This window comes from Synchiropus splendidus, chromosome 1, assembly GCF_027744825.2.
Source record: "Synchiropus splendidus isolate RoL2022-P1 chromosome 1, RoL_Sspl_1.0, whole genome shotgun sequence".
NCBI lineage: Eukaryota > Metazoa > Chordata > Actinopteri > Syngnathiformes > Callionymidae > Synchiropus > Synchiropus splendidus.
The window spans coordinates 32,144,109-32,169,664 of record NC_071334.1 but is presented as its reverse complement, the minus strand read 5'-3'; the positions used below and the strand labels follow the sequence as shown (position 1 = coordinate 32,169,664).

Sequence of the window (25,556 nt, the reverse complement as noted above, 5' to 3'; positions counted from 1 at the left end):
GCCTGCTCTCTCTATTTCAATTTAGGCTCTCTGTGACAGTGGGAGTCTCGTCTGGTTCCCACAGACCCTTTGAATCATTTCATATTCATTACATGTCTGTCTGAGGCTCCGGCCTGCGACACTTGACTCCCAAAGGCCCACCTGGGACTGGGATGAAATAGACTGGTGAAACAGTGGGGCTGAGGTGGGACGGAGCCGAGCGTTGTGGGGTTGTGATGGATTGGAAAGTATGTTCCAATGAAGGCGGCAGACCTGCTCAGGTTACAGGCCACTTGTTCCCTGTAACCCTGTTTGCGACGTGAGCATTGTGTGAACTAAGAGATGCCCTGTAGCCGAACAACTCCCAACACACGTAGGTTAAGTGAGGTGAGGGTGAGAGAAGAGTGAAACCTTTGGATCCTGTTGATGAATAGATTCATTGTGTGCTAAAGGGTTGGCTCTTTGATATCCGGCCAGTTGCCATTTCTCGGAAGAGGGTTTGTGAACTTTTGGTGCTTTAGATAAATGCTACAGCGAGTTTTGCGTTGACGTGGTGTGGAAAAGACACAACAAAATTAGATGGACACTGCCACTCATTACGGTGTGGTCAGTTTGGTCTTGGTCTGAGTGAGGCTTTTCTGCTCCTTTCATTCTCCCACATCTTTTGATCAGTTTTTCAGTCAGGTCACTTGTGATACTGCGGTTGGCGGTTTCCACATTTCCAGTTTCCACACGGTTGCTATCGGTGTTGGTCTCCATCTGAGTGTCTGGTTATTTGCCGTGAGCAGCTCAGTCACCCGTCTGAGATTGGAGTAGAGCTGCTCCTTCTTCTTCTGCGGGTCTTGGAAGGTGCTGCTTATGCTAGTGAGCTGACATCTTTGGATCAAACTGATGATTCCAATGACCTTGTATTGGTCTTGGCAAACATTTGAGCTGGACTGTAAATGTTTTTTTTTCTTCAGCAGCATGTCCTCTTTATTTATTGCAGCACTTATTTGAGCTTGTCCTCTCCAGGTCATAGGTCACTAGTGCCAAACCCTGCCTAAAAGGGCAACTTTTTATTGATAGAAAGCTTACCGAAAGAATAAATGAATTCATGAAACACTGTTCATTCTCAACTTGATAATCATCATTAATGTGGAGCTGGACCTTATACAAGCTATTTCCCTCTTCTTCACATTAACCAATAGATGAAAACCTTGTCGACACAGATGTGTAATATTTTCCAGTCACTGATTCTTTTATTTCCTGGCCTGCAGCTGCATCCTTATTTCTTTCCCATGAACGACTAGAAAAGTGGAGAAATGATAAGGGCTGTGATGTTAGTTGTGAGTGTTAAGTATTGGTATAAATTGTCTGGGTGCGTTCACAAATATCGCAGGCCTTTTCGTGACCCGTTAGCATGATAAGTGAGGTACAGAGGAAATGGGATCTGTGTAACATTTGTGGTAAATAGATTTAAAGGCTTCCTGTACCAGGCTTCCTCTGCTTCCTGTCGAAGCTGACGAATGACAAAACCGTCAACAGTTGTGAACCCTCGCTGTCACGCCAGATATCATGGTGCCGGGTATTTACCGTCGTTGTTTTGTGCCACCACCATGGGGCACGTCTGGGGAGAGACCAGGAGTGCTTCCACTGCAGCGCCTTCCACAATAGAGCTGGATTATTGTGTCTGGGCTGTCAGCACCTCTCAGCTGAAAGAAAACATGAGGCAGGAAAAAAGAGATCTCAGGCACCAGGAAAGCGAGGGAGAGCTGGCATTTTCAAATAATAATCTCCGTGGAAGCTTTTGGAAGGGTTTAACGTCATTCTTTTTGGCCTCTGGATTTGAACAAACAGGGCGAATGGAAATGGAGACAGCAGACAAAGTGAAAGAAGGGATTGGCTTTTTGACTCGATTATATTACTTCTCTGGCGGCATGATTGAGACTTGGCCTGCGTCCAGTTTCAGCCGGCATTGTGTACAGTAGAGTATGGTACAGTCTGACCCACATAGATCCCTGTGTCGCCTACCATTTTTCTTGACACCCTCATCGTCTTGTGTTACCTTACACCCAACCCCCCATCCCCCCTTTTTTTTGTTGTTGTTGTTGTCATCCAGGTCTGTTCTTGCTGCTTTATAGAACTCTCATACGAGATGTTCTGAGCCTTATCACAAATTATTCAACAATCACTTCTCCTTTCTCTCAAACATGAAACTAAAGACAGGTGTTTTGTCCCTTAGTTACCTTCACACGTTTATCCAAACACTTTCGCAGTAGAAGAAAATAAAATACTCTCATTAACTTCCTTTTCAGCAGGTGCACCATCTCTTTCTGGTCCTCCTTTCTGGTTTCATTGTGCATGTACATATAAAATCACTGTTGTTGTGTTACTTGCGTCATTTTGTCGACAAGCATCGGCACAACTGAACTCAAAACCCAGTACTGTAGTGGTGTCGTTCTTCCACTCCCCAGATCCTCCCTAAAATTGACCTCCTTTTCACCGCTCACCTCTCCTCAACCTTTGCTGTTCTCAACTTAAAGCTGGGAGAAAAAGAAATCCACACTTCCGCATATTCTTGTCAAAGCTTATCTGGACTGTAATCCCGTAACTAAGATAAGGTGCCCGGGTATCAGATGACTAAAATGCAGGGAGGATGGAGAAACTTCTCCACATAAACCGTGGCAGTGCCCTCTCCTTCCTCTCTAAAGCCTGCTGGGATGCTCCATGGGCTAAAACCCCAAGCCCACCTGCCCTCGGTGCACAGCGGGAAGCTCCATCGCGGACTTCCATGAGCTGGTCGGCTTTGGATGTTTGATCTCATTGTGGAAGCGAGAGGCATTTGCCTGCTGCCAAGAGACAGAGAGAAGTTCTGGAAGCTGAGAGAGGTGGAGCAGACTCCAGAGGAGAGGCTTAATAACGGTATTAACATCAGCAGGTCCCCGTGGACGCACGCCTACGCATCGGGTGCAGGAATGGTTGGGGGAAGCTGCCTCCTGTGCTGCCCTAATTTTCCTTCTTACCCAATTCGTTCTCATTAATAAATATATCCAGCAATAAATTTAGGCTGCTGCATTTATAATTCTTTACCTATTTTGCACTTGGATTATACCCTTTTAGAATGTAGACACACCAGTGTGTTGTCAATGGGCAGCTCGATTGTGTATTAGCCGACAAAGTCTGATGGGAATTAATGCAGTGGATTGAATGGAAGCAAAAATCCAATGAGCTAAGATGATGTGATTCTGATTAGTACGTTGAAAGCGCCTAAGCCTGTGCATCCACATCCTTCAGTTCGCTCATAAATGAGAACGCCAACACTGAGTTCAGAAGCTTGTTGGAGCGCGAGCTTTTGTGCCTCTGGAGATGCTTTCGATAAAGACCGTGTTATAGACTGTACTAAATCATAATAATTGTGTTTTCCTGAAAATTCGTCCGCACCATGACGATTGTCTCTCATATCCAACCTGAGTCATTGAAAGTGTAACATGAAACATAATTGAAAGGGCGCTTAGTTTTGTGTAGTTATTCATGGCAGCCCACATCATGCGCTGAATTATACATCACAAAAAGTTTCAATAATTAATGGTTCCCACTTAACTTAATGGACAGAGTTAACTGCAAGAGGCGTCTATTCATGTTGGTGTAACTGGGTCGCAGTGAAGGGCACCTACTTACCCCCGAGGTAATAATGAGAGCTGTTTCACAAAGCCCAGAGACAGAGTTGTCAACTGAGGCCAGTGGGGTTAACTGCACCCGGAGGTGCGGGGGATAGTCAAGGGGAATACATGGAAATGTTAGCACTGCACTCACCTGAGAGCTGGGCTCAGGTTACTTTGACTTATTGTTCATGGTGGGCATGAGTCGGGAGGTTGGCCAGTAGCACAATATTTGGGCCTTGTTTATGTCTCACTGGCTTGTATTCAAACACGAAACTAAGATCAACTGAAACCAAGTTGGAATTGGGGGAAATTCTAACTTATATATCGAACTTTTATACTTATGACTAGACCAGATGAAGGCCACAGCCAACTCTCCCATCAGCAAACTGTTTTACAAGCAGAGGATACTTTGACATCAACTCACTTAAACCCGTTACCCTCACTGGTGGCAGCCGCTGAACAGGAAATGGTGTGCGTGTGCGTATGTGTGTCGCGATCAAATGGCTCCCTCCAGGCTACATCGAAAGGTCAGGGATCCATGCAGGAAATTAGTGTCTGAGGAGCACAGACAACAGACACACATAGCCGGGAAAAGCATAACCCTTAACAGAGGAAGCTCAACATGCCCTTCATTAGAGTGCAGTAACATCCCACTGTGTTCTCTTGATGACACGTCTGCTCTCGTCAGGCGTTTTCTCCAGAGCGAGCAGCAACTTGACCTCCCGTTGCTTTCGGGAACCGCTACTTTTTTGTGCACGACTGTAAAGACAAATGAGTCTGACTCTTCCTGCGCTCCCGGTTCAACCTTTTTTCGTCCTCGAATCTGACGCCACTGACTCCGCCAGGATGAAATATTGGTCATCAGTCACCGTTCCAGCAGCAGTAACCACCTGGAGTATTTTATTTTGAAGGCTACTAGTCTGGAAGGTGTAGCAAACTTTCTTTCTTTCCTCTGGTGTACAGCTAGAGATTTCACTGTTTTGCTTGATGTCATCAGTAGAAAGGACGCTACCTTCTTTAACTTATTCAAATGTTTTTTTTTAGCTGACAGGCTTTAATTCACTTCTATTGCTCCCATTCTTTTTTGGCTCAGTGACACATTTCTCGTTGCAAACAGATACTTGCATATTCCTGCGTAGATGCAGTTAGTTTGTGCGCGTGCTTGTGTCAACAAGTGATTACAAACTGTCATTTCATTTCTCATTCCTTTCCTTCACATCTGCAGCGACCTTGTTTTTCCTCTGAGACTCCTCATTCTAAATATGTCAACTGTCTCCTTAGGGTCTTTAGACCAATTTAACCTTTCCACTGACCTAGTAACCCCTTGGGGTCACGACATCATAGCTCTTAAGCAGGCTCGTGACAACATAATGGCACGGTTGCTGTGCCGCCGTCGTCCACACCCTTACAAATACCTCCATTTACATGCGCCATCAGACTCCCTCTACTTCACCTGACGTTTACACTTCGAGCTAATTTATGAAGCTAACTGCTTTCATTGTGGCTCTCATGTACAGTAGAGGAATGCACGCCGGCCTGCTGGGGCTTGAAGTCGGCACTAAATTACTGACAAGTTTAACTATTAGCTCTAACTCATCCTGACGAGACAAACGCGCACACACGCACACTGCGGCGAGCCTCAATGGCGCTCTGGATTTTAAGTGAAAAGGTCTGTTGAGAAAGTACATTATTTAGCATCACTGAGCGCTGTCTCATCTACCCATGTCACGCACACCCGTCCACCCCCGACCTCCCTCCCCGCATCTACTGTCATGCCCCTCTCTGAAGTTGAGAAGATCAAACCCTTGTAATCTATTCCCCTGTGATTGACTATTGTGTGAGGAGGGGAGAGGGTCGAAAGAGCGGCTTTTTAACATGACAAAGCCACTCCCTGGTGATCCCTTCTCCTCCCAAGATCCTCATGAGCCTCTTCTCCTTCTTCCTGGTTCTCTCTCTTGATCCCTTGTTAGCCGCCTCCTCCTGGCCTCTCTGAGTCCACTTCACTCCTCTAATGCAAATAGCCCTTTGCTCCCTCCCTATTTATGAGCCGCTTCCTCCGCTGTTGAATATGCGCTTATGAACGGAGACACTTTGAATGCTGCCAGTCACATTGGATTAGCGAGTATCAATGTGAAGATAACCTCTCAGTTAGAGTGAGTGAAGAGCAAACACTCCAGCACAAGTATTCGTGAAGGTCTCTCGGCCTTCAAACACAGAGAGGCTCACAGTGTGACGCCCAGCTCAATAAAGATGAATAGGGCCTGGTTAATGTGTATGAGTGTTTCGATTCAGGTGGACGCAGCTGTAAGAAACATAACATCAGAAGGACTCCATCACTGACTGGTGGATGACGCCGAAAAGGGGGGATTGACAATATTCTTAAAGTGACTCGGGTGAATTAAAGAGTAAACAGAGTGACACGTGGAGTATTCAAGTGTAGAATTGCTAGCAATGCCGTCCTAAATGCTCTCCGGGATTCTCTCACGTCGACTCTTGATGGACATCGGAACCTATTTTTTAAATGTATTGCAATGTGAAAAATGGACGTACAACTTTAATTCACAATACAAACTAATAAAGCCCGGCACCTTTGATTCTTTAATTTGGTATGGCCCCCCACACCCTCAGTGTGGTGATCAATGGTCTTTCGGCTTCTGTATTCATTCATTCATTGTTGACCTTTTGTCCTAGCTAGCAAAGGTCGCAGAGTCCTGGAGGCTGACTCAGTGTCGTGGTCAGGGAAATCCTGTTTCCTGTCAGGTAGTTATAGTGTTATTACTTACTATGCTAGATTATGCTAAACGTCGATTGTCAAGCTTAATCATAATATTGCGCCTACAAGGTTGCAGAGCGAGTTTTTTTTTTTGTTGCCGTGATCCACCCAGTTGGTGACTCTTGACTCACAATTAAAGTGGTTTGTTATCGTGGAATCTGTAAAAGCCCCCTCATGTTTTATATTCCACCAATACAGGAATTATGGCGGCTTAACAATTCATGAAGTCGTTTTCACGGTCGGAGTGGCGACGTTAAAAGGCAGCTTGTAAAAATATCCAGTTTCATGTGTTTGCGTTGTGATCCGACGATGAACTGGATATTGAATTATGTGTCACAGGGATCACAGCTGTCACACTTGGCAGACTAATCCAACGTTTACAAAGGGAGGCAACCCTGCTACACCTTCTCAGCCTGTGTCAAGCTAAACAAGCCGTCGTGCACAGCTCTGTTTGGGGCCTTGCACGGTGCATTCCTCGCCCCGTCCTGCTGCTGTCTCTCCGTGCTCCCCCCACCATCACCTCCCCCACTCTCCTCAGCTCTCTCAATGTGGGTCAGCGGCGCTCAGCTGATAGTGTACAGCTGCTGGATGCATTTATGAAATCAAGCTTGCCGACATAGATTCATGGTCTGTGGCATAACCGCTGCGCAGTGCTGCCCATGTTCATGATGTGGACTGACCTGCTAATCAATGACCCGCTTCTGGCTGCTGGTGGTGACGAATCTCTCAAAGATTTCCAATGGTGGACATTTTAAACATTGATTCCTTAAAAAAAAAGACAATCCTTTGCAATGTAATGAGGAATAAACGTTCTTTCAGTGCTCGTACATCAGTCACACAGGCGTGAGTGATGGTTCCTGCATGCCTGTTAGCTCTGTCTGCTGGTGAGAGATGAAAGCTGACGTCTTGTTGAGGCTTCATAGGCAGCTGCCATGGTACCTGGGTAATGGTGTGGTCCAGGAGAACCATTCAACACTCAAAGGAATGTTCTAGATCATCACAGCCACACACATATGTGCTAAGATTTTGACATTGCAATGTCCATATAAAGCTAGCGTGCAAAGATTTGATCTGTTAGTGCTTCCTTTCTGATAAAATGTTGTTTGTGTGTGTGTGTGTTTTCAGTCAAGTTAGATATGTCCAATGATCGGGCGCAGCAGTCAAGTAAATATTTAAGAAATTCCTTTGTACCGTACTTACGTATTGAACGTAGCCATCACTTATTCATGAGCTTGACCTAAAAGCCGCTAACACAGTTCAAATCCCGTATCTGGGAGTGACAGAGGGCCACCCTTTGCCCCCTTGTGCCCATTGTCGCGTCCCACACTATTGGCTGATGCCAATTATCTCCAATCAGCCCGGGGCAAGTGCCAACTCACATTGTCCCGGTGTCAGTCAGCAGGTCCAGACAGCTGCTGGGTAGAGTTTCACTGTGTTACTCAGAGTTGCAAGGACGCTTTGTTGCCAGGGAACTTGCTGTTTTCTCCTGCCAGGTTGCTGTCTGGACGCTCAAAGTTTTGCATGCTGCAGCCATGAAAATTGGAGTTAGCGGTTCAGTAATGTTGCTACACTGCACACGTTTAGCTTGGTGACGTAAGTGATCACATTTAGGCAGGGTTTACTTTTATCCTGCTCCATAATGGAGCTGTTAGAGTAAAAGAGGTCACAGACATCTTGGATCCTATTTTTGCACTAAAATCGTCAAGTCATAAACTCAATCATACGGTATATGCATTTAGTTAGTAAAATATCTTCTTGTGCATTGTTGACTTGATATAAGTGGTTGTCTTGTCAACAGACTTGTTGTGCGTTTGGACAGTCTCTCACCCATGACAGGTGGGATTGAGTCTTGTGCCTTGTGACCTTGGCTTTCTGGACCAAAAGGCTGCTGGTGAGTGAATGAATTTGCAACTGCTGGACAGTGGATGGTGATTGTCAGTGATGTGACTTGCTCTCTTTGCTCTCTAAAAAAACAACAACATATAAATATGCTAGAAGTTAAGTGCTGTATTGTAGCGATAATCAAATACCTCATGTGAAGGTTGTGCACATTCAGTATGCAAGTACTACTCTGCAACAGCACTCATAAAACTAACTTACTGAAGAATACAGGAGCGCAAAAGGCTGTGTTTTTGGAGTCATGCTCCTACTACCTTTTGTTTACCTGAATTGTTGCTCAAGCTACATGCTAATTGGTCTTACGACTTGCTAATGCTAGCCATCATAATGTAAGGATACACAGTTGGAGTGTTTGTAAACTTGCCCTTTGTTGAGGATCGCTGATGTCTGTGGTAGATATGAAAGGTTCTGCTGTTCTACTATCATGTTTTCTGTCTCGTTGTGGAGATGGATTCCCTCCCGACTGCGTGCAGAATCTTAATCTCTGTGGTATTTTCTCAGTAACGTAACTTCATTTTCAAACCACAGAAATGACCAGTGGCGGATATTTTTCTTTAAACAGTGTGTATGCTTAGTGACTCATCAAGGGCGGCATTCCTTGAAGAGCCATGCCTCCTCTTCTCTGTTTGAGAGAAGCTGAGCTGACATGAAGTGATGAGTGTTGACCTTTTTGAATACAATCTGCTTGTTGCGGTTCTTTCTGACTTTTGGCTTTTCAGCATGGACCTTCATGAAATCTGAGTCGAATCTGAATGCAAGTTGCAAATTAGGTTTGTTTTGTTGGACATAAAGGTGTGAAGTTAAAGTGTTCATATGCGTTTTAAAGAAAGGAGAAGATGAGCTCCAAATGGAAATGTCGAAAAATAACGATGATCCATGATCAAGCAGAAGTGGGACCTCACCTTTGGCATCAGCTCCGTCTCCGGCTGTCCTCCCTCGCTCTTCCCCCACATTCAAGTTTGTCCACACATGTTCTCAGTTGTGTCTCTATTTGCCGAGGGGCAGTGCTGATAGAAAAACCTGATGTGTTGTTATTTCTAGGCAGAGGGAAGTTATCTCTGGCCCCTGGAGAGGGGCTTTACAACATGGCGGGGGCTGCTGACTGATAAAAACCAGCTCTGATCCAGACGCCAACTGTGGAAATACCAGCAGGAGTTTCTTCACAGATGCACCGAGGAGCATTTGTCTTTACTTTTCGTTCATGTCGGTCCTCACCGGGACATTGCGATTTCAAATCAGCAACGTGAGGAACGAGGATGGGATGGGGGCTGCCCGCCAAGCTGTCCAAAATAAATCAGACAAAGTATATGTGAAATGTTGAGGTATGAAATTGAACTGGGAAAGAAAAATATTTACTTTTGCTGGTAAGAGAAGTGGAAAAAACACAGCACCACCAGATTTCTAGAAGGTAAAATGAGGCAATAAATCATAGGACCATTTGTATCAGGAAAGTGGTTGGAAGAAAACACAATTTAGAATTGGCAAGAATGGAATTGAACATCTTGACGACAGAGGGTCATTTGAAAGGAATAAGTTGGAGGAGAATTGGAATTATCATGACACAAACCCACGGTAGGAGTGTGACGAGAGTTAGCGTTCCCTGACCACACCTAGACTTAAAATCACGATAAACAACCTTTTATTAAAGACAACCTGCAGTGTTCCCATCTGGTGCTCCAACACAAACACCTCCACTTCCTGGTGTTCGGGAGGGATCGTCAAAAAAAAGTCCTCGCTCTGGGCCATCGTGCCCTTCGGCCCCTGCTCGGACCCTCATCTATCACTCGAGGATGTGTGTGTGTGTGTTTTTTGTGGCTTCGAGGTGGGGGAGTGATTTGGCCTAGGTTGGACATATGATCCATCAATATTTTCTTTTTTTTTTTAAAGCTGGTGTTGCCTTCAGACAAGTCCTGTGAGGAGCTGAAACTGTCACATCCATTTCGTCTCGCCTTGACAAATTGACGATCTGCAGGAGTTGCTAAAGAAAGCAATTTCTTTAAGAGAGCCCAACGACAAATGATTGATTTCAGTCATTGAGGTACAAAGCTCATACTGGGGTTGTTTTGTTTCCTGCAATGTTTATATCTTTGTAATTCATGATGAATATGAGCGCTCAAAAGCTCGCGCAAAAGCCATAACAGAGGATCTGTAGCAATTTGTCGGCACACACTTGTCTCCAACCGTCACATGTGAGTAATACCGGCGAGGCGTGACGAATGAGCAGCTTTGGAAAGCCAAATCGTCACATCTGGACTCGTTTTAAGTCAGTTTCAGCGACTTTGGACCAGTCTGTATGAAAGAGGAGCTGCTGTGATCGGTCTCGCATCAAAGTCCGACTCTCAGTCGTGTGTCATTATTCTTCCTTTTAGTCAAACTCAATCTCAGCATGTTTTGTCAACAGTTCGATGGTGAAAAAAAATGCTGCCACCACAAGTGGAGTGTAGATTTTCCTTTGTACTGTTGACTAATAAAACTGTTGCCTTAATTGTGATGCTTAGATGCTTGAGTTTGGAAGTATTTTATTCAAGTATTCTCCATATCAGGCCCAGCCAATGTGCAAGAAATTTCTGTAACTAAATGTATTTTATCTAAGCAAGACCATCGGAGGCTGTCACATGACCAAACGTGGCCAAGTTTGAGCACCTCTGTCAAAGTGATTGAGCTCCAGTGGTGGCAGCCAGTGGCCGCCCTCTCTCCCCTGTCTGGTGGTAACCTTCACCAGATCACTCTACTCTGCATATGTGTGTGTTTTCACTCATGTCTGTCTGAGCGGCTGCCAGATTCCTCCCCCTATGCCCTCCAATAACTGTCCACACTTGGTGTTTAAACACAAACACACCCCACTGTCGCTCTCCTTACAGCTGTCGCTCTCGCTGGTGTGTGAACGCCCACGCCCGCTCTCCTAGCGCCGTCTCACATTCGCATGTGAGCGTGATTGCCGAGTGAGGAGAGAGCTCCAGCCCTGCTCCGGCTCATTCCAGAGAGCTGTTATGACGCTTTGTCAGAGAATGGCAGGATTTCCCTGCGAGCCGGGAAGTAGTCCCACTTCCTGTTTGAGTAATTAGATAGTGCTGACAAAGCAATGGTGTGTGGACTATTTTCCCTCCCTTGTCTTCCCTCCTTTCTGACGTGAAACGTGAGCTTGAGTCGAAATATTAACTCCGGTATGAAGCATGTTCATGGCTTTGCAGGTTCCGTATGTATGCATTCTTCTTGAAGATGAAGATTCCTTAGTTCACCATCATAATTCATTTTATGTGTGCAAGAGTGGTTTCACAACTCACTGTTGGTGTCCAATTTCCGTAATCATGTCTGTACTTTGCTTCTAATGAGTGGTAAAGTAATAAAACTTCGCTGTGCACTAACTTGAAACCAAGCTTTTGACGTGTCACGTAGACGATTGTTGCTACTGTATGCGTTCATATGCTACGGATTTGCGTGACTGACTCACAGAATATTCTTCTCTTGTGGTCGAATATGCAGTTGAATCTAGGTCACGACACAGTTTTGTGAAGCTAATGCATGCTAACTTCACCCCGTACAACTTTTTCTGACTCTTGTAGTCCTTACTGTTCGGGTGTGCTAGAGATGAACATTGAGCCCTGCAGGAGATTGCTTTAACATTTGCTGCACAAAACTCATTTCTCAATACAAGCGAAACTCAGGCGTCTGATTAACATCATGCACGAGGTCGTTGTCGGAGGATTTGGGACCCAAAAAATCGCTGTGGTGCACAGGAAACATTACAGACCACTTCCTGTCTTTGGTCATGTAGACACATTCTCTTAAATTTGATGTAAACCTCCTAAATGTGGACCAGTGTAAGTCTGTGGACACCTGGGTTATTTATACGGCACTAGTGCTTGTAGAAATATTTGAGTGGCTGGATTTTTTTTTTTTTTAGCAAGATGGCTTCTGACCCTGCGGCTGCTCCGCCGGCCATCCCACTTCATTATTTTTAAGCGGACTTCAAAGCCGGTCATAATGTATGAGCCTGTGAGCGCCTGGTATCTTTCTCTAGCACACACAGAAAGACAAATGGACCTCTACATGGGCCTTCATGTATCTCACACATGGCCGGCACATGTGTGTGTGTGAGCTGGTCCAAATAATCTAATAGAAGTCAGGGTAAACACAATGGTCCATGACTGAGTGGGTTTCAACAAGACCCTGACTCAGACCCCCATCTTCTCGTCTCTGTCCACTGCACCTTTCCTCTCCGGGGTTGACCGGAGTCCAGCCAACAGCAGCCTGCTAATGTAGTTAGCTTTCCCCTAATGACACTCAAATCTCATTAATATGCCTCACAGCTGGGCCCTGCAACCAGTGGGGATGAGGGTAATCGAATCTCTGAGGACTAACCCGGAGCTGAACCTCAAGAACTGCTGGGCAGCACTGAGCTGAGACTGACCGGAGTCCAGAGCCGTCTTAACAGCCACTGGGCTTGTGTGTGCGTCAGTGTGTTGTTGGACGTGTTGATGTTAGCCAGACTGTCTTATGTCGCCATTCAAGCCGAACCGAGTTCATCACCAGTGGAATATGTTTCTCTCTTGTGTGTGTTTTTGTCCGCCAGCGTTTGCTGATGGAGAATGTGAGCGCCGCAGCTTCTGTCTTAAGTGCACTTGTGGCTCCTGATGTATGCAAAGTGACTGTGATCGACATTACACACCACTCTCACTTAATTAAATCACCAGAGCTACTTATGGTCCATGTGGATGTTGGCATCACGGATCAAAAGCAGTCGAGGTCGATGTGAGTCAAGTTCAAGTTGCCCTGGGTACTGTTGTGCCCTCAGGGATTAAAGTGTCCTCTTGACTGTGAATCCTCTCTATACACGTTTACAAAACGTGGTTGTTATATTTGCACCATAGAATGTTGTTTCCTGTCCATTTTTGTGGATCGATTCAAGATCAACATGATTGACAAAAGTCATTCAATGAAACTAGTGCCTCTTGTATCAATTTTCTAAGTCCTCAAAAATGTCCAAAGTCAATTCTATTTTTCACTAAATTCGTTATATAAATAAAAAATCGAAACTACTGTAAATTCCAGACTATAGAGCGCACTCGAATATTAGCCTTATCCACTGAATTTAAGGGGGAAAATAGATCTTGTTCATAGATACGCGGGCGGTGCAGTGGTGCTGTCTGTGGCGTAGATGTGTGTAAGGAAATGCAAGGAAATTCATAACTGAACGCTACGCTTGCTTGTCAGCGACACCTGCATCTCAATATGAAGGATAATATTAATCGCTGAGGTGGGCTAATATAACTTTTGATGGTTAATAACAAGTTGTGCTACATGATTGATAAACAAAGTTTAAATGGGAGTGGTTTCGTTCATTGACACGGGTTGAGCCATTTTGGTTTGTCATCGCTTGGATTAACTTGCTGGGATTAGAGGAGCTATATTTCTACCATGTGTGAGGAAATAAGCAAACCGAGTCGGACTGGGAGGGTGTTGAGAATATTAATTGAAATGCTGTTTTGTATCACTGTGTACCTACTTATCATCTGAAAATATTTGCTGAGGGCAGTAGTTTTTCTTTTCAAACAGAAGCATTGGAACTGCTATTGAAATCACATATCTGAACTATTCCACTTATGTTTTCCTTGTCCTTGTGGTGCTGGTAAACACTCACACTGGAAATGTCTAAAGAAATTCTCAACATCTTGCAGTCTTGCAAGTTTTGATGATGGAGAATGTTGTGAAATGAACCTCATTGAACCTGTAGTGACGTTCAAAGTCCTGCTCCGTCGACCCGGTCGAGTTGCTGTTTTCTGCAGTTGCGTATGAAGTGGCGGCCACACAAAGCCTGGTGTTGTACGAGGGTTGGTGTTGATCAGAGCGCAGAAGCTGGACGGTGGTGAATAATGACCACTGCTGAAGGGCTAAGTAGCTCTGTCCTCTCCACTCAGCCTCTCCATCCACAGTCCGGCCATTGTTGTCGTGGCTTGACACGGCTCCAGAAGCTCGCCATTGTATTTAATTACAGCCGCCCTTGCGCACTCTTGTCCGTGTGTCCCAGATTTCCATGGCTCCTCTCATTATTTGCATTTAATGGCGCTTTTAAAACACTAAAGCCGGTCGGCGTACATGTGGATGGACTTCTGTAGAAGAGCGACTCTCATCTGTTCTGCCGAGTCTCTCGTGGTGGAGGAGCTGCCGTGTGGTTGCAGGGTGGTAATCAGGGGAAACCGTCAATGTTTTCCTTTTCCTAATGAGCAAGTATGCAGTGTTGCATAAGCGGTGCTCTATTTAATTTTAATTTGTATAATAGGAGCGTGATGACTGCATGGCCCAGTGGAATGAGTGCACTCGGCCCTTCATAGCAAAAGTTGAAGCTCAACCGGCACCATGAGTAAAACTGCTGCTCCTTAAAGGAGACAAGATGAACTCGAGTTTTCTTATGATGAAGAAATAACTTTTCAGAGGCTGTGTGGAATGAGAAAAAGCCAGGAATGTTTTGGCTTTCAAGCAAACCCACCGTCTGAATGTTCCACTTGTAATCAATGAGGGTCAAAAGAAGCACTGTGCAAAATTATAATGATACATTTGAGGTCTGACTGTTGCAAACTAGGTATTGTTCAATACATGTCATTATTTGTTGATTATAAACTGTAATATATTGGAAGTAAAAGTTAAGTTAGTTAAAGTTTGGCTTTTCATTCAAGGTAGTTTTTTGTAAATATATACACTGTATATATATATATATATATATATATATAGTTTCCATAGCATCACGCTCAGTTGTGAGTTCAAAACTGGTCACAATAACAGTGGTCATCATTGCTTTTCTATCACGCAGCTCAAGCTACAAGTGGCTTACCCTGCTTTTAACTTTAATATTTAATTTAACTAATCGGCATTTACTTTCTGATCTGCTTGCTTTTGCATGCAAGCTACCAGAAGTCTATTTGTGTTTATAGGTGGGTGAGAAAGTAAAATGAGGCATGTTGCCCGCATAAGTGAAAAATCACCCCGTCCTGATGAGTATCATTGCTGTTGACTTTCACAGTCTGTTACCTAAAACCCTCTCAGAAACCGCATGCTGGACCTGAACCGAGTGTCTGGACTGTTCTACTGGTTTATTGTTTCCTGCACACTGTGAGGTCATACCTGCACAATGAGGGCTCTGCCAGTTTTTTTGTGTGTCTGGCGCATCACGCAGAGTTGCTCCCCTGCTGTGTACTACACTGTTGAATATAGGTGGCTTATTTGCACCTGAGTTGCTCTTCAAATCCTACCTGTGTCGAGCAGAGATGCTAACAAACAAACTGGTCTTCAATGACATCCATTATTTACTTCCTTATCATCTGTCTCCACATGCAGATGTATATTTCATGTCTGAGGGCTCCATATAGGGGCTGCACGCTGGTTCTCAGCAGAGACTTGTACCAGGATTAGTGTGACTCGTGGTCAGCGGTAGGAGCTGGACTGTGTGGGAAGTGAAGTTGCTGTATTTGATTGTGAGGATGCTGAGGTGAAAGTGCGTGTTGTACTACATCAAGGCTGCAGCAGGACGTTTCCCCGCGCACTCTCTCTGCATTTGCCGTGTACAGGGCAGCACTGTGCCTGTGCGGCTTCTTCTGTGTTGTACCAACAAACAGTGACTTATCGTGGACCAGTAAATAATGTCCAAGGCTGGGGATGTCCTCGTTGACCTCAGTGCTGGCCACATGAGAAGGTTAAGTGAATCAGGGAGGTGCATGAAGGAGCCCACTTGTATTGAATCAGCCTGTTGAGCCTGCCTCCTGTGCCGCGGCGAGCGCACTCTTATCGGTGTGATTAGGGAATCCCATTTATAAAATATGATGAGTTGACTTGAATGATCTTTCCACCTCATTAGGAGCCGCTCTGATATCTTGTCAGAGGAACCGAAATAGCGCCGGAGCAGTGATTAACCCGTGTGTTGTTCTGCTGGCCTGATTCTGTAGGAAGCACGTTTACTGTAAATCCTTTAATGTTTCCAGCACCCGATACTTGAAAGAGTGTATAATCTAACAAAGACTCGCAGCACAACTGCGGGCCATGTATCAGAGCTGAGAACTTTCTTTGAACCCTTCCCACGACGCATCTCCTCGCTGCAGCGCACACACACTTCTACACACCAGGCAGAATTTCTGCTGCGAGTCGGAACATTCTGGGTTCATTGCTGCTTTGATGTCGAGCTGGGACGCTATTATTTCCCTGCTTTGGTTAAAAAGCTACTGGCGCTTGTTCCCACAGTTAATAAAGAAGTACTGCTCAGGTCTGTTTGCAGGTCCTTTAAAACCGATTTATTCAAGGAAAAAAAGTCCATTTACCTGGTTGACCGATGACTGCTTGTCAAGTGCGTTACGGATGAGTCTGCATGAGAGCTCTCAACGCTCTCTGCTTCAAGGACCAACCATTCACACTCGCAGGGCTCGAGATTGATTTTATTATTGGAATAATTACATTCCAAATCTGTTAATGAGCTACACAAAGCGCTGGCTATTAAACAGGAGAGTGTCCTTCGAACTGAAGTTTTTGTTTTGATTCAGGATATTTTCCGTCCTGCTGATATAACACAATCTAGTGAAGCCCAGCTGTCTGTGATCATATCGGCCTTTCCAAAGAAGTGTTTTGATTTCAGTGAGTGTTTCATCATTAGTTTCCTCAACCCTGAGATATTTCACATGCTTCCAATAGACCGTTACATATATGGCTTGGCCATTCAGTTACTTTATTATCCGACTACTCTATTGGCTGAAGTGAAAAATACCTGACTAGGTCCTCAATTGATTTCAACTTGGCAATAGTACGAGACTTGGAAATGTTCAGAGGTTTGAATGTTTCTCGTAAATCTGACTGAAACTGATTTATATTTTTCACACACGTTTACATCCCCATCTATGTGGGGACCTCTCATTGCCATAATGCTTTCCCCAGCCTCTCACCCTAAACCTAACCATCCAAAACACATGGCTCACCTTAGCCAGGACTCTGAACCAAACTGAAACCTAAGTACAATGACCCATTCATTTTCATTCTCAAATTGAGGCTTAACCTTGTGGAGAGTGGCAAAAATGTCTCCACAAGGAGCTGTCTTGTCAAGAATTGGTCCCCACAAAGATAAATAAAGAAGTATAAATACACACTCACACGTTAGCTTGCTCTACACTGTAATAGACTTTACTATTTGTTTACTTGACTTGATGGCTGATAAAACCAATAGTGAAACAAACTCATGGAACTGGAGTTACGTCCAAGTTGTTGAGGTCATTTGAGCTATTCTCACAGTGGCATTATAGCCAGTCCATTTGTGATTTAATACACAAGATGTCATTGGTATTGTGAGTCTGTTGGAATCTAATCTACATATAGATCAAATGCTTTTAAGGAATCCACTTTTATTCCACTTTCCCTCCTGTTTTGCAGTAGAAACCATGAAGATGTGAAGCTGATTTTCTCAAATATTTGAGAGACTTGTTTAATAGTATCTCACTTAATATCATACAACATGCTATTTTTACATGACATTTCAATCCGGTAAACCCACTAAACTTGTAACTTTTCCATCTAAATTTCCCTCCAAAATGTGGTTCACAATGCCGATGGCAACTGTCTCAACTTTTGTGTTTGCTCGGCGAATGCCCCATATGGATTGATGTCTGTCGTCTCTTCGTAGCTCTTCACTAACTTCTCATCTTCCCCTCCACAGCGATAGAGACGCAGAGCACCAGCTCGGAGGAGATAGTGCCAAGTCCGCCCTCGCCTCCCCCGCCGCCCCGCGTCTACAAGCCCTGCTTTGTGTGCCAGGATAAGTCCTCAGGGTACCACTATGGTGTCAGCGCCTGTGAAGGCTGCAAGGTGAGATTCCTGGCCTTTTCTCTGAATCTGCCACACAAGCAACATGTCCGTCAGTTCCGGGACCGATGCCGGGAGAGAAACTCCGCACCCAACTGTCCGGGGATGTGTGACACACTGAAAATGAGCACGTTCATGATTGACAGACATTTTATCTAATCTCCAACCGTCTCTTGCAAGCAACTCTTTCATAACAAAGCTGTTGCTAAATGCGATAAGTAGCATGATCTCTGGTCATATACAGTATGTGAGGGACTGGCTGCTATCTGCAGTGCTGACACGTCCACATCTGTTATCATTACAGTCTGTTAATGATGAGGCCTGGCTAACCTCCATCTGCTGTCTTATCAGCTGATGGCTGTGTTGCTGTGTTGCCCTCGTGTTGACAGACCTCTTGATCCTACTGGCTTGTGTAAGCTTCAATGCACAGGTTGGGAGACGCTCAAAAAACACATGACCTAAGCTCTAATTTTACCAAGAAGTCAAGCAATCTCATCAGTCAGGAAAGGTTGTTTGGTTCCATGCAGGAGATCAATGTCCGTCTTTACTTAACTGGACTGCAAACACAACTATTTTTCGGAAAGAACTCAAGATGAGTTTTTGGGCGTGTGACGTTGAAGCTCTGAAACTGAACCGCTCTTGGCTGTAGCACAGGAAAAGTCCATGCCTAACAGTGATGGTTCCAGCTGTGCAGTTGTTCAAAAGCTGTGGACTGTCTCCGAGATGAGTGTTATGGTAAATGTACAACACCACCGTCTGTACTGTGCTGCCTCACAAACAAGCTAAATACGACACTGGTTTTCTGAACAAAAGATCATAAAGAGCTGCTACACACAGTCAAGTCTTCACATTCCCAAACTGGTTCAAAGAACGATGTGAGGAAGGTTCTTGTGGCTCAATAATCACAGTATTATATACTTTACTGGCGTAAATCCCAAGTATAATTCAGTGCATCTGCAATGATGAGATTATTATGGTTGCTTGACTTTGACCAAAAATGGATTTTGGAACCTTAAATGTTTTCTCTGGAGCTGAGCTGTGTGTGTGGAGAGCAGGTCCAAGTCAATTGGATTAAGATAAACTGGTCAGTCCAGCAGTCCTTTGACCTATTGACTGTGCCACTAATAACTTCACCGGTGTGTTTTCACACGTGAGTAGGCGTCGGATTAGTGCGGCTCAAGAATATGAGTCTACGTTTACACCCTATAAATATTCAAAGGAAGGTGCCCACAGAAAAACTGCCTCCGCTAATGTGATCATCAGAGATGAAGGTGATACGTTCCTCGTTGCGTGATTAATCTGTTGATTCTTCTTTGTAATCACAGTTTTATTTCCTCTGACAGTAAAATAATAGCACCAGGAGAAGGATGAATTGCTTTCAAGTGTAAAGACGAGGCTGAAGCTGATGATTTAACGCCTCTTTTGTTGAATTTATTCAGAAGATTTAAAGACAATTCATCTCCTGAGCATGTGAAAACAACAGAACATTGTGATAAATTCTCCAGATGTTCAATTTTAAAGACTCATTTAAATACATTTGCACAATGTTTATTATAGTTCCTGCATATGCTATGGGAGGATGAGAGCAAGACATGCATTTTAAGAAAGATAAACATGAAATGTAGATTGTTTTGCTTGTCATTGGCTTTGTAATTTTCATCGAACATTTTCATTAAAAAATGAAATAACTCATTTGAAGACCATCACTCCTGCTAATATAATGAGGCACTAATTTGTGTCTTGGCCTCGGCTGTTTTAAGGAAGATATTAACCAAAGAAAGACAGAAAAAGTCAACACTATCGTAGCTTTTTCTCCTGTCAATAATGAACAGCAGATGCAAATAATTACTGTGACTTCCAGACTATAAGCTGCAACTTTTTTGTCACGTCTGAACCCTACAGCTTATACAATGACGCTGCTAATAAATCGATTTTTACAGGCGATGGAGCCTCTTGCTGCCAAGATATTGAGCTTTGTCACATCAAACCAATGAAATCGTAGGCATTTTATTGACCTTAAAATGCTCAATATGCACTGTTTTCACCCTCGTGTCCACAGCTCTGCCGACAAAGCTGATCATCTGGAGGAGCAGCTGAGACTGGCTGTGATGTTAGAACTTAGACACGCCGAAAACACAGCATTTTTAGCGCTTTAATGTGAATAAAAGATATGAGGAGTTCATGATTCATGTTCACAACATGAATCATGAACTCCTTTCATGACTCGGTCTTGATGCTGGATCCTGTTTTCAATGATATTTTCCTGCTTGAATGTAGTGGTTGTATTCCGTTGCGCTCTATACTCCGGATTTTACTGTATTACATAGAGACGTGATTGTTTGGGAAATACTGGCCATTGGTGCGTTTCAGTTGTACTATCAACAGGGAATTTCCGAGTTAAGAGCTAGAACTTTTGACTGGAACACCCCCCAAGATTCAATTACCTGGTCGGAGGATCCTCACCTACGCCTTTTAGACAATCCACGATGGCTTTCTCGAGTGTAAACAGACAGAGGATGTTTTGTATTAATGAAAGAAACAAATGCCATCTGCACCTTTGTGTTTCATCTTCATCTAGCTGAAGTGGACAGCCATTGTCAGTTATTATTTTTGTTAGGTATTCTTTTCAAATGAGTGACTTCAGTGTGGTGCTCCTGAACCTGTTAAAAGAACTCTAGGTACGCGCGACAGGATCAGAATATTTGAACAGGTATTCATTATTCATTATTTATTATTTGCAAAGATGTCTCACTGCCTCGCCGCCCGCGCCCGTGAGTCCACTGCCCGCCCACTCTGCGCTTCAGTTCTAATTTGAAAACTTCAAAACGTCTTCTTCTCATCTCCGACTTCAGAGAGGATGACTGGGTGAAGCATGTTCAATAATTCACCGCTACATGCGAACATATACGATGTTCTCATCAGAGACCGGGGTAAGTTGGAGGTTAGCAGCAGCGGCTTGGCAACAGCGTGGTGAACTACAAAGGCGTTTCCTGGGGGCAGCAGTGAGCTGAGGAAGCGGGAGAGGGATTTGGAGCTGTGTTTCTCAGAGACAGCTCGCTCTTTGTTGTTGGGGCTTCTCCTGCAGATATTAACAGCTCAGCATGAAATATGCACGCCCACATGTGTCGTTGGGGGGCCACATCGGCACGTGCCTGGTGAGCCCTTCGTCATATGTGCTCCATAACAGGAAGAATTGACTCGCATCATTAACCTGAATCTGAACTTGGCATAATCCTGTGAAAATTGTCTGCTGAATAACAATCACATTATATAAATAATACCACAACAAAACGCCTGTTCCAGCTGCACTGGTCTTTCACAGTGTTGCAGTGAATATTTTAGCTTAGAATCTAGATCCAGCTTAGAAGGAGAAGGAGGCACAAAAAGGTTCTGAACTGATTACCAATGAAACAATTCTCTTTGCTATATAGAGCACTCTGAAATTTACAGGACACACTGTTGTCAGATTGAGAGCAATGTAAGTCACTCAAATATTTCACTCAGGTTATGTAGGTCTGGCGAGATGAAGGTCTTCTCCAGTTGTAGAGGAGAGGGTAGGGGGTGGAAGGTGTTCCAAATCTGGCGACAGCGAGAAAGTTGCGTCATTCCTTTGAACCCACCAACCTCTCTGCCAATAAAGCATTTCCTCTCACACGCAAAAAAGGAGCACACTTTTAGCAGCACCTCTCTTGTACTACACAAATCTCAGGAGAGCACATGACACATGCAATCACGCGTCTGCTACTCCTCTTTACACTCCCTCTTCTCGCCACTCTCCTCTGCTCTGGGCGCTGTAGGGTTCTGACCGAAGGCTCTTGTCACCGGCTGGATTAAGCAGTGATACCAAAAGAGGCTTAGAGGCTGCAGGAAGCAATGACTCTTAAATGAAGAGGAGTACGGATGAGCCAATGAGAAGGAGCGGTGAGGCGGCACCTGAGCCTGGTGGTGTGTGCAGGGACTGGGTCAATCCCCTCGTGACACTCGGGTCAGGGTCAGGGCAGCTGTGGATCAAAGAGGACATGATACACACAGAGAGGCCACAGACTTATCCCCCACCCCCTCAAGGTATCAGCAGATTGAAATAACAACAACCTGCAGGCTGTGCTGTGTTGTGTGCCGGGGCCTCTGCTGTCCCCATAGAATGTGGCCTGCTCACTCCTCTCCCTCTACAGTGTCAGGAGGTATGGGCTTGGACGAGGTGGATTGATTCTCTTTTCGGTCCATCCACTTTTAATCTGCATGGGCTCCAGATGCTGAAGCAAAAATTGCTCCCGTCCCCTTCGTGGATCATTAGAAAACCGAATCAACTTCCCCTCTCGATGGTGCCGGCCATCAGGAGAGAACAAATTGCAGGCTTACGGCCACTAGCCATCTGCTTGCTAGCAAAGCTAATCCCTCTCTGTGGGACGGGACTGCTGGCTGCCACCCCCACCAACACACCCTCGCTGGCTCCTCCCACTCGCCTCCCCTCTGGAACATCATCGTCAGTGTCCTCTGTCACGCTGCGTCACATCAACAGTGACATTGATGTTGTCGCCGTCTTGAGCCGACCCACATTCACCTCCTTCTTAGATCATGTTGCTCCTGACCTGATACTTCTTTTCTTTCTTGTGTTTGCACCTATTTTAAATTGTGTTTTGATAACATCATGCACGTATGGAAAATTTACAGTTAACCACTTGTAATGTAATGTTTGTAATGAAATATTTATTGCTGGTAAATAGAATTTTTGTAGATTTGTATTTGAATGAATATATGTGGATATTTAAGTTGTCATACGTATTTATCTACTTTTTAATGATTAAAAGTAAAACTATTTATTTTGTTATCATTACATGATGTGTCAGGTGAGACATATTAAAGATTATTATAATTCAAGATGTTGTTTTATTTTGTGTAATAATGTTTTAATGGCTCTGGTTTTTATTATTGGAGATTGTTAAAACTATAACAATAAAAGATGCTACATTTTATTTATTTATATATATATATATATATATATATATATATATATATATATATATATATAAACAAATTGTGTTTCTATGATCATTATTTTGTACAAAGCTGATCATAAATAATAGGTGGTTTATGAAATGGGCTTTTCCATAAATGAATTTAATAATTTAGTTATCACTTCAAATCTGAAAAAATAAAATGAAAGAAGGCCAAACCTTTTAGTGCTTTGGTTGCGCTCACACGACATGGCACTCTGTTTACCTGCCATGTGTTTAAAGTAGGACATAGCAACCTCCAAAACCCCTTTGATCTGGAAACGCTTCATAGTGTGGTCCTGACTGACCTTTGCCAAGCTGATGACCGACCTCATGAGAGCATGGCGACATTTGATGTTAGTCTCTGTCCAGCTTGAGTGACGGGTTAAGCCTTTTAACAGATTAATAGCTTGTCCATTGCTAACCTCACCAGCAAGAGCTGTTGTAGTCAACCATGTGCACCATTGCAGCTGCCGTAATGACTGGGAGGCAACTGGCTTATTCAGTAAATGATGATGAGGCCGTCGAGTTGTTAAGCATGATCTTTGTGTCACACAGGGATTCTTCAGGAGAAGCATCCAGAAGAACATGGTGTACACTTGTCACCGGGAGAAGAACTGCATTATCAACAAAGTCACGCGGAATCGCTGTCAGTACTGCCGACTGCAGAAGTGCCTGGAAGTGGGGATGTCCAAGGAGTGTAAGTTGCTTTGCCTGTGATCCCGCCATCATGAGCTGCGTTGTTTATTCATGTTGTCCCACATGCCTTCAAAGCTTCCTCGTTCATTTTGCAAAGAAAGTATTAAGCGCTTTGCTTATTAAATGCTACAGTAATTTTAAAGAAAAGTTGTTTTCTGATGCTGTGGTTTGTAACAGAGCCAGGATGCCGGCATCGTCCGGCTGTTTGGTCTTTGGTTTTGTTGCTTCAGTCACAGCTCATGTCTGAATGAGTCAAAGGCTGATGCCATGATGCAGACTGGCAATCGCGGCCAGGGTGCCGGCCAGAATGGCAGGCCCCTGTGATGAATATGTTCTCACCTGTGGCGAGTGAAAGAGCAGGCTGTGCACCCCGAGGGCTGCGTGAACATTAACACTCACACACACTGTCTCTCTCGTATGTGCAGTCAGGTTTGATCAAGTAATTGGTGGAGGTGTGAGCAGGAAAGGCCACGAAGGTTTGTGCCTCAGACAGGCCACATGAAGAAGTGACTGGCAGTACGTTGATATTTCACCGGTCACATTTCCATTGAAGTCCTTCATTTGACTCTCAGCGCCGTCTACCTGCTGCCGATGCTGAGTGAGGCAGCGCGAGAGTGGGGGTCCCAGTGCCAGTGCTCTGTGGCTTACAGTAAAGGAAGTTATCCTCTGAGCTACTTACCTTTGAATGGGGCCATTAATCATGGTTAGAGGGCTCACAACAGCCTGCCCCGCTCACCCGCCGGCTGCGACGGAGACGGAGCTCGACTGCCATCTAGTGGTGAAGGACCAGACTGCACAGATGAGGCTCGCAAGGGTGCAAGTGGGATCTTTCTTTTTTAGACGTCATTTCACGGCATCGGTGATAAAATGTTCTGTCGGTTCTGCGACACATAGATTCTCGTCTTTGTCTTTTGCGAGTCGAGCATGTTGTTTTTTGATTGGAAATGTCTTGCTTATTTCACTGTTCTTCAATTTTTTTTTTTTTTTTTTTTTTAGATCAATGATGCTCACAGTTAGGACTCTGCTAAAATGAAATGTCTCGTACTCAAAGTGATTCACCTGTCTTGTGCAGAGCAGTGACTTTGGTCAGAGAACCTGCTCGGTGCTGGTGGGCAAAGACATGCTGACCATCTGCAGCCAGCAGGGAGTCGCCGTATCTCTCTGACACACACAAATCCGAAATTATGCACATACAAGGTGACCAACATAAATTAGAGGATTCAAATGCTGAAGGAGGAATCGGCTCAGACAGCTCCACTTATACAGCAGACACTGGCTGTCACACACGCAGTACGTGGACCCACCACTGGGCACACAGAGCCGTCTGGGTGACCTTGTGTCTGCCAGCAGACGGCTGCGGTCGACAGCACTGGTCTGCTGCCAGGTGGTGATGCCACGAGGAGGAGGGGGTGAAGTGAACAAGCAGGTTATGATGCCTCTAAGTTACAAGAACTCTGACAGTGGAGCGGCTAAGTGGCTTCATTCCTACACACTCACATTGATGCATTTTTTTTTGTTTTGTTTTTTTTCGTTTCTTTGTCATTAATTTATTGGCGGCCGTGTTTCGGAATTTGTTTAAATATCACTGGTATTTTTCATTTTTCTCTGTGGGGAATCCGTCTCATGCTTCAGATTGGTTGGTCGTCCCTCGATATGCTGTCATTGGTTTGGCACTAGTTTGCTTTTTTTCACAGTTTTGAAACCAGTAAAAAGTCAGGTATATCAAGAACTTTTGGT

The 25,556-nt window shown here is 44.5% G+C and overlaps 1 protein-coding gene across 6 annotated transcripts in view; it reads left to right on the top strand.

Moving 5' to 3' along the window:
- raraa (retinoic acid receptor, alpha a) overlaps window positions 1–25,556 on the top strand; it is a 170,557-nt gene that overhangs the window by 137,750 nt on the left and 7,251 nt on the right. For all 6 annotated transcript variants that reach the window (XM_053854141.1, XM_053854140.1, XM_053854139.1 and 3 more), the window contains 2 exons: window positions 17,981–18,129; window positions 23,679–23,820. In XM_053854141.1, the coding sequence (XP_053710116.1) occupies window positions 17,981–18,129; window positions 23,679–23,820 (291 nt within the window). The remainder of the gene's footprint in view (window positions 1–17,980; window positions 18,130–23,678; window positions 23,821–25,556) is intronic.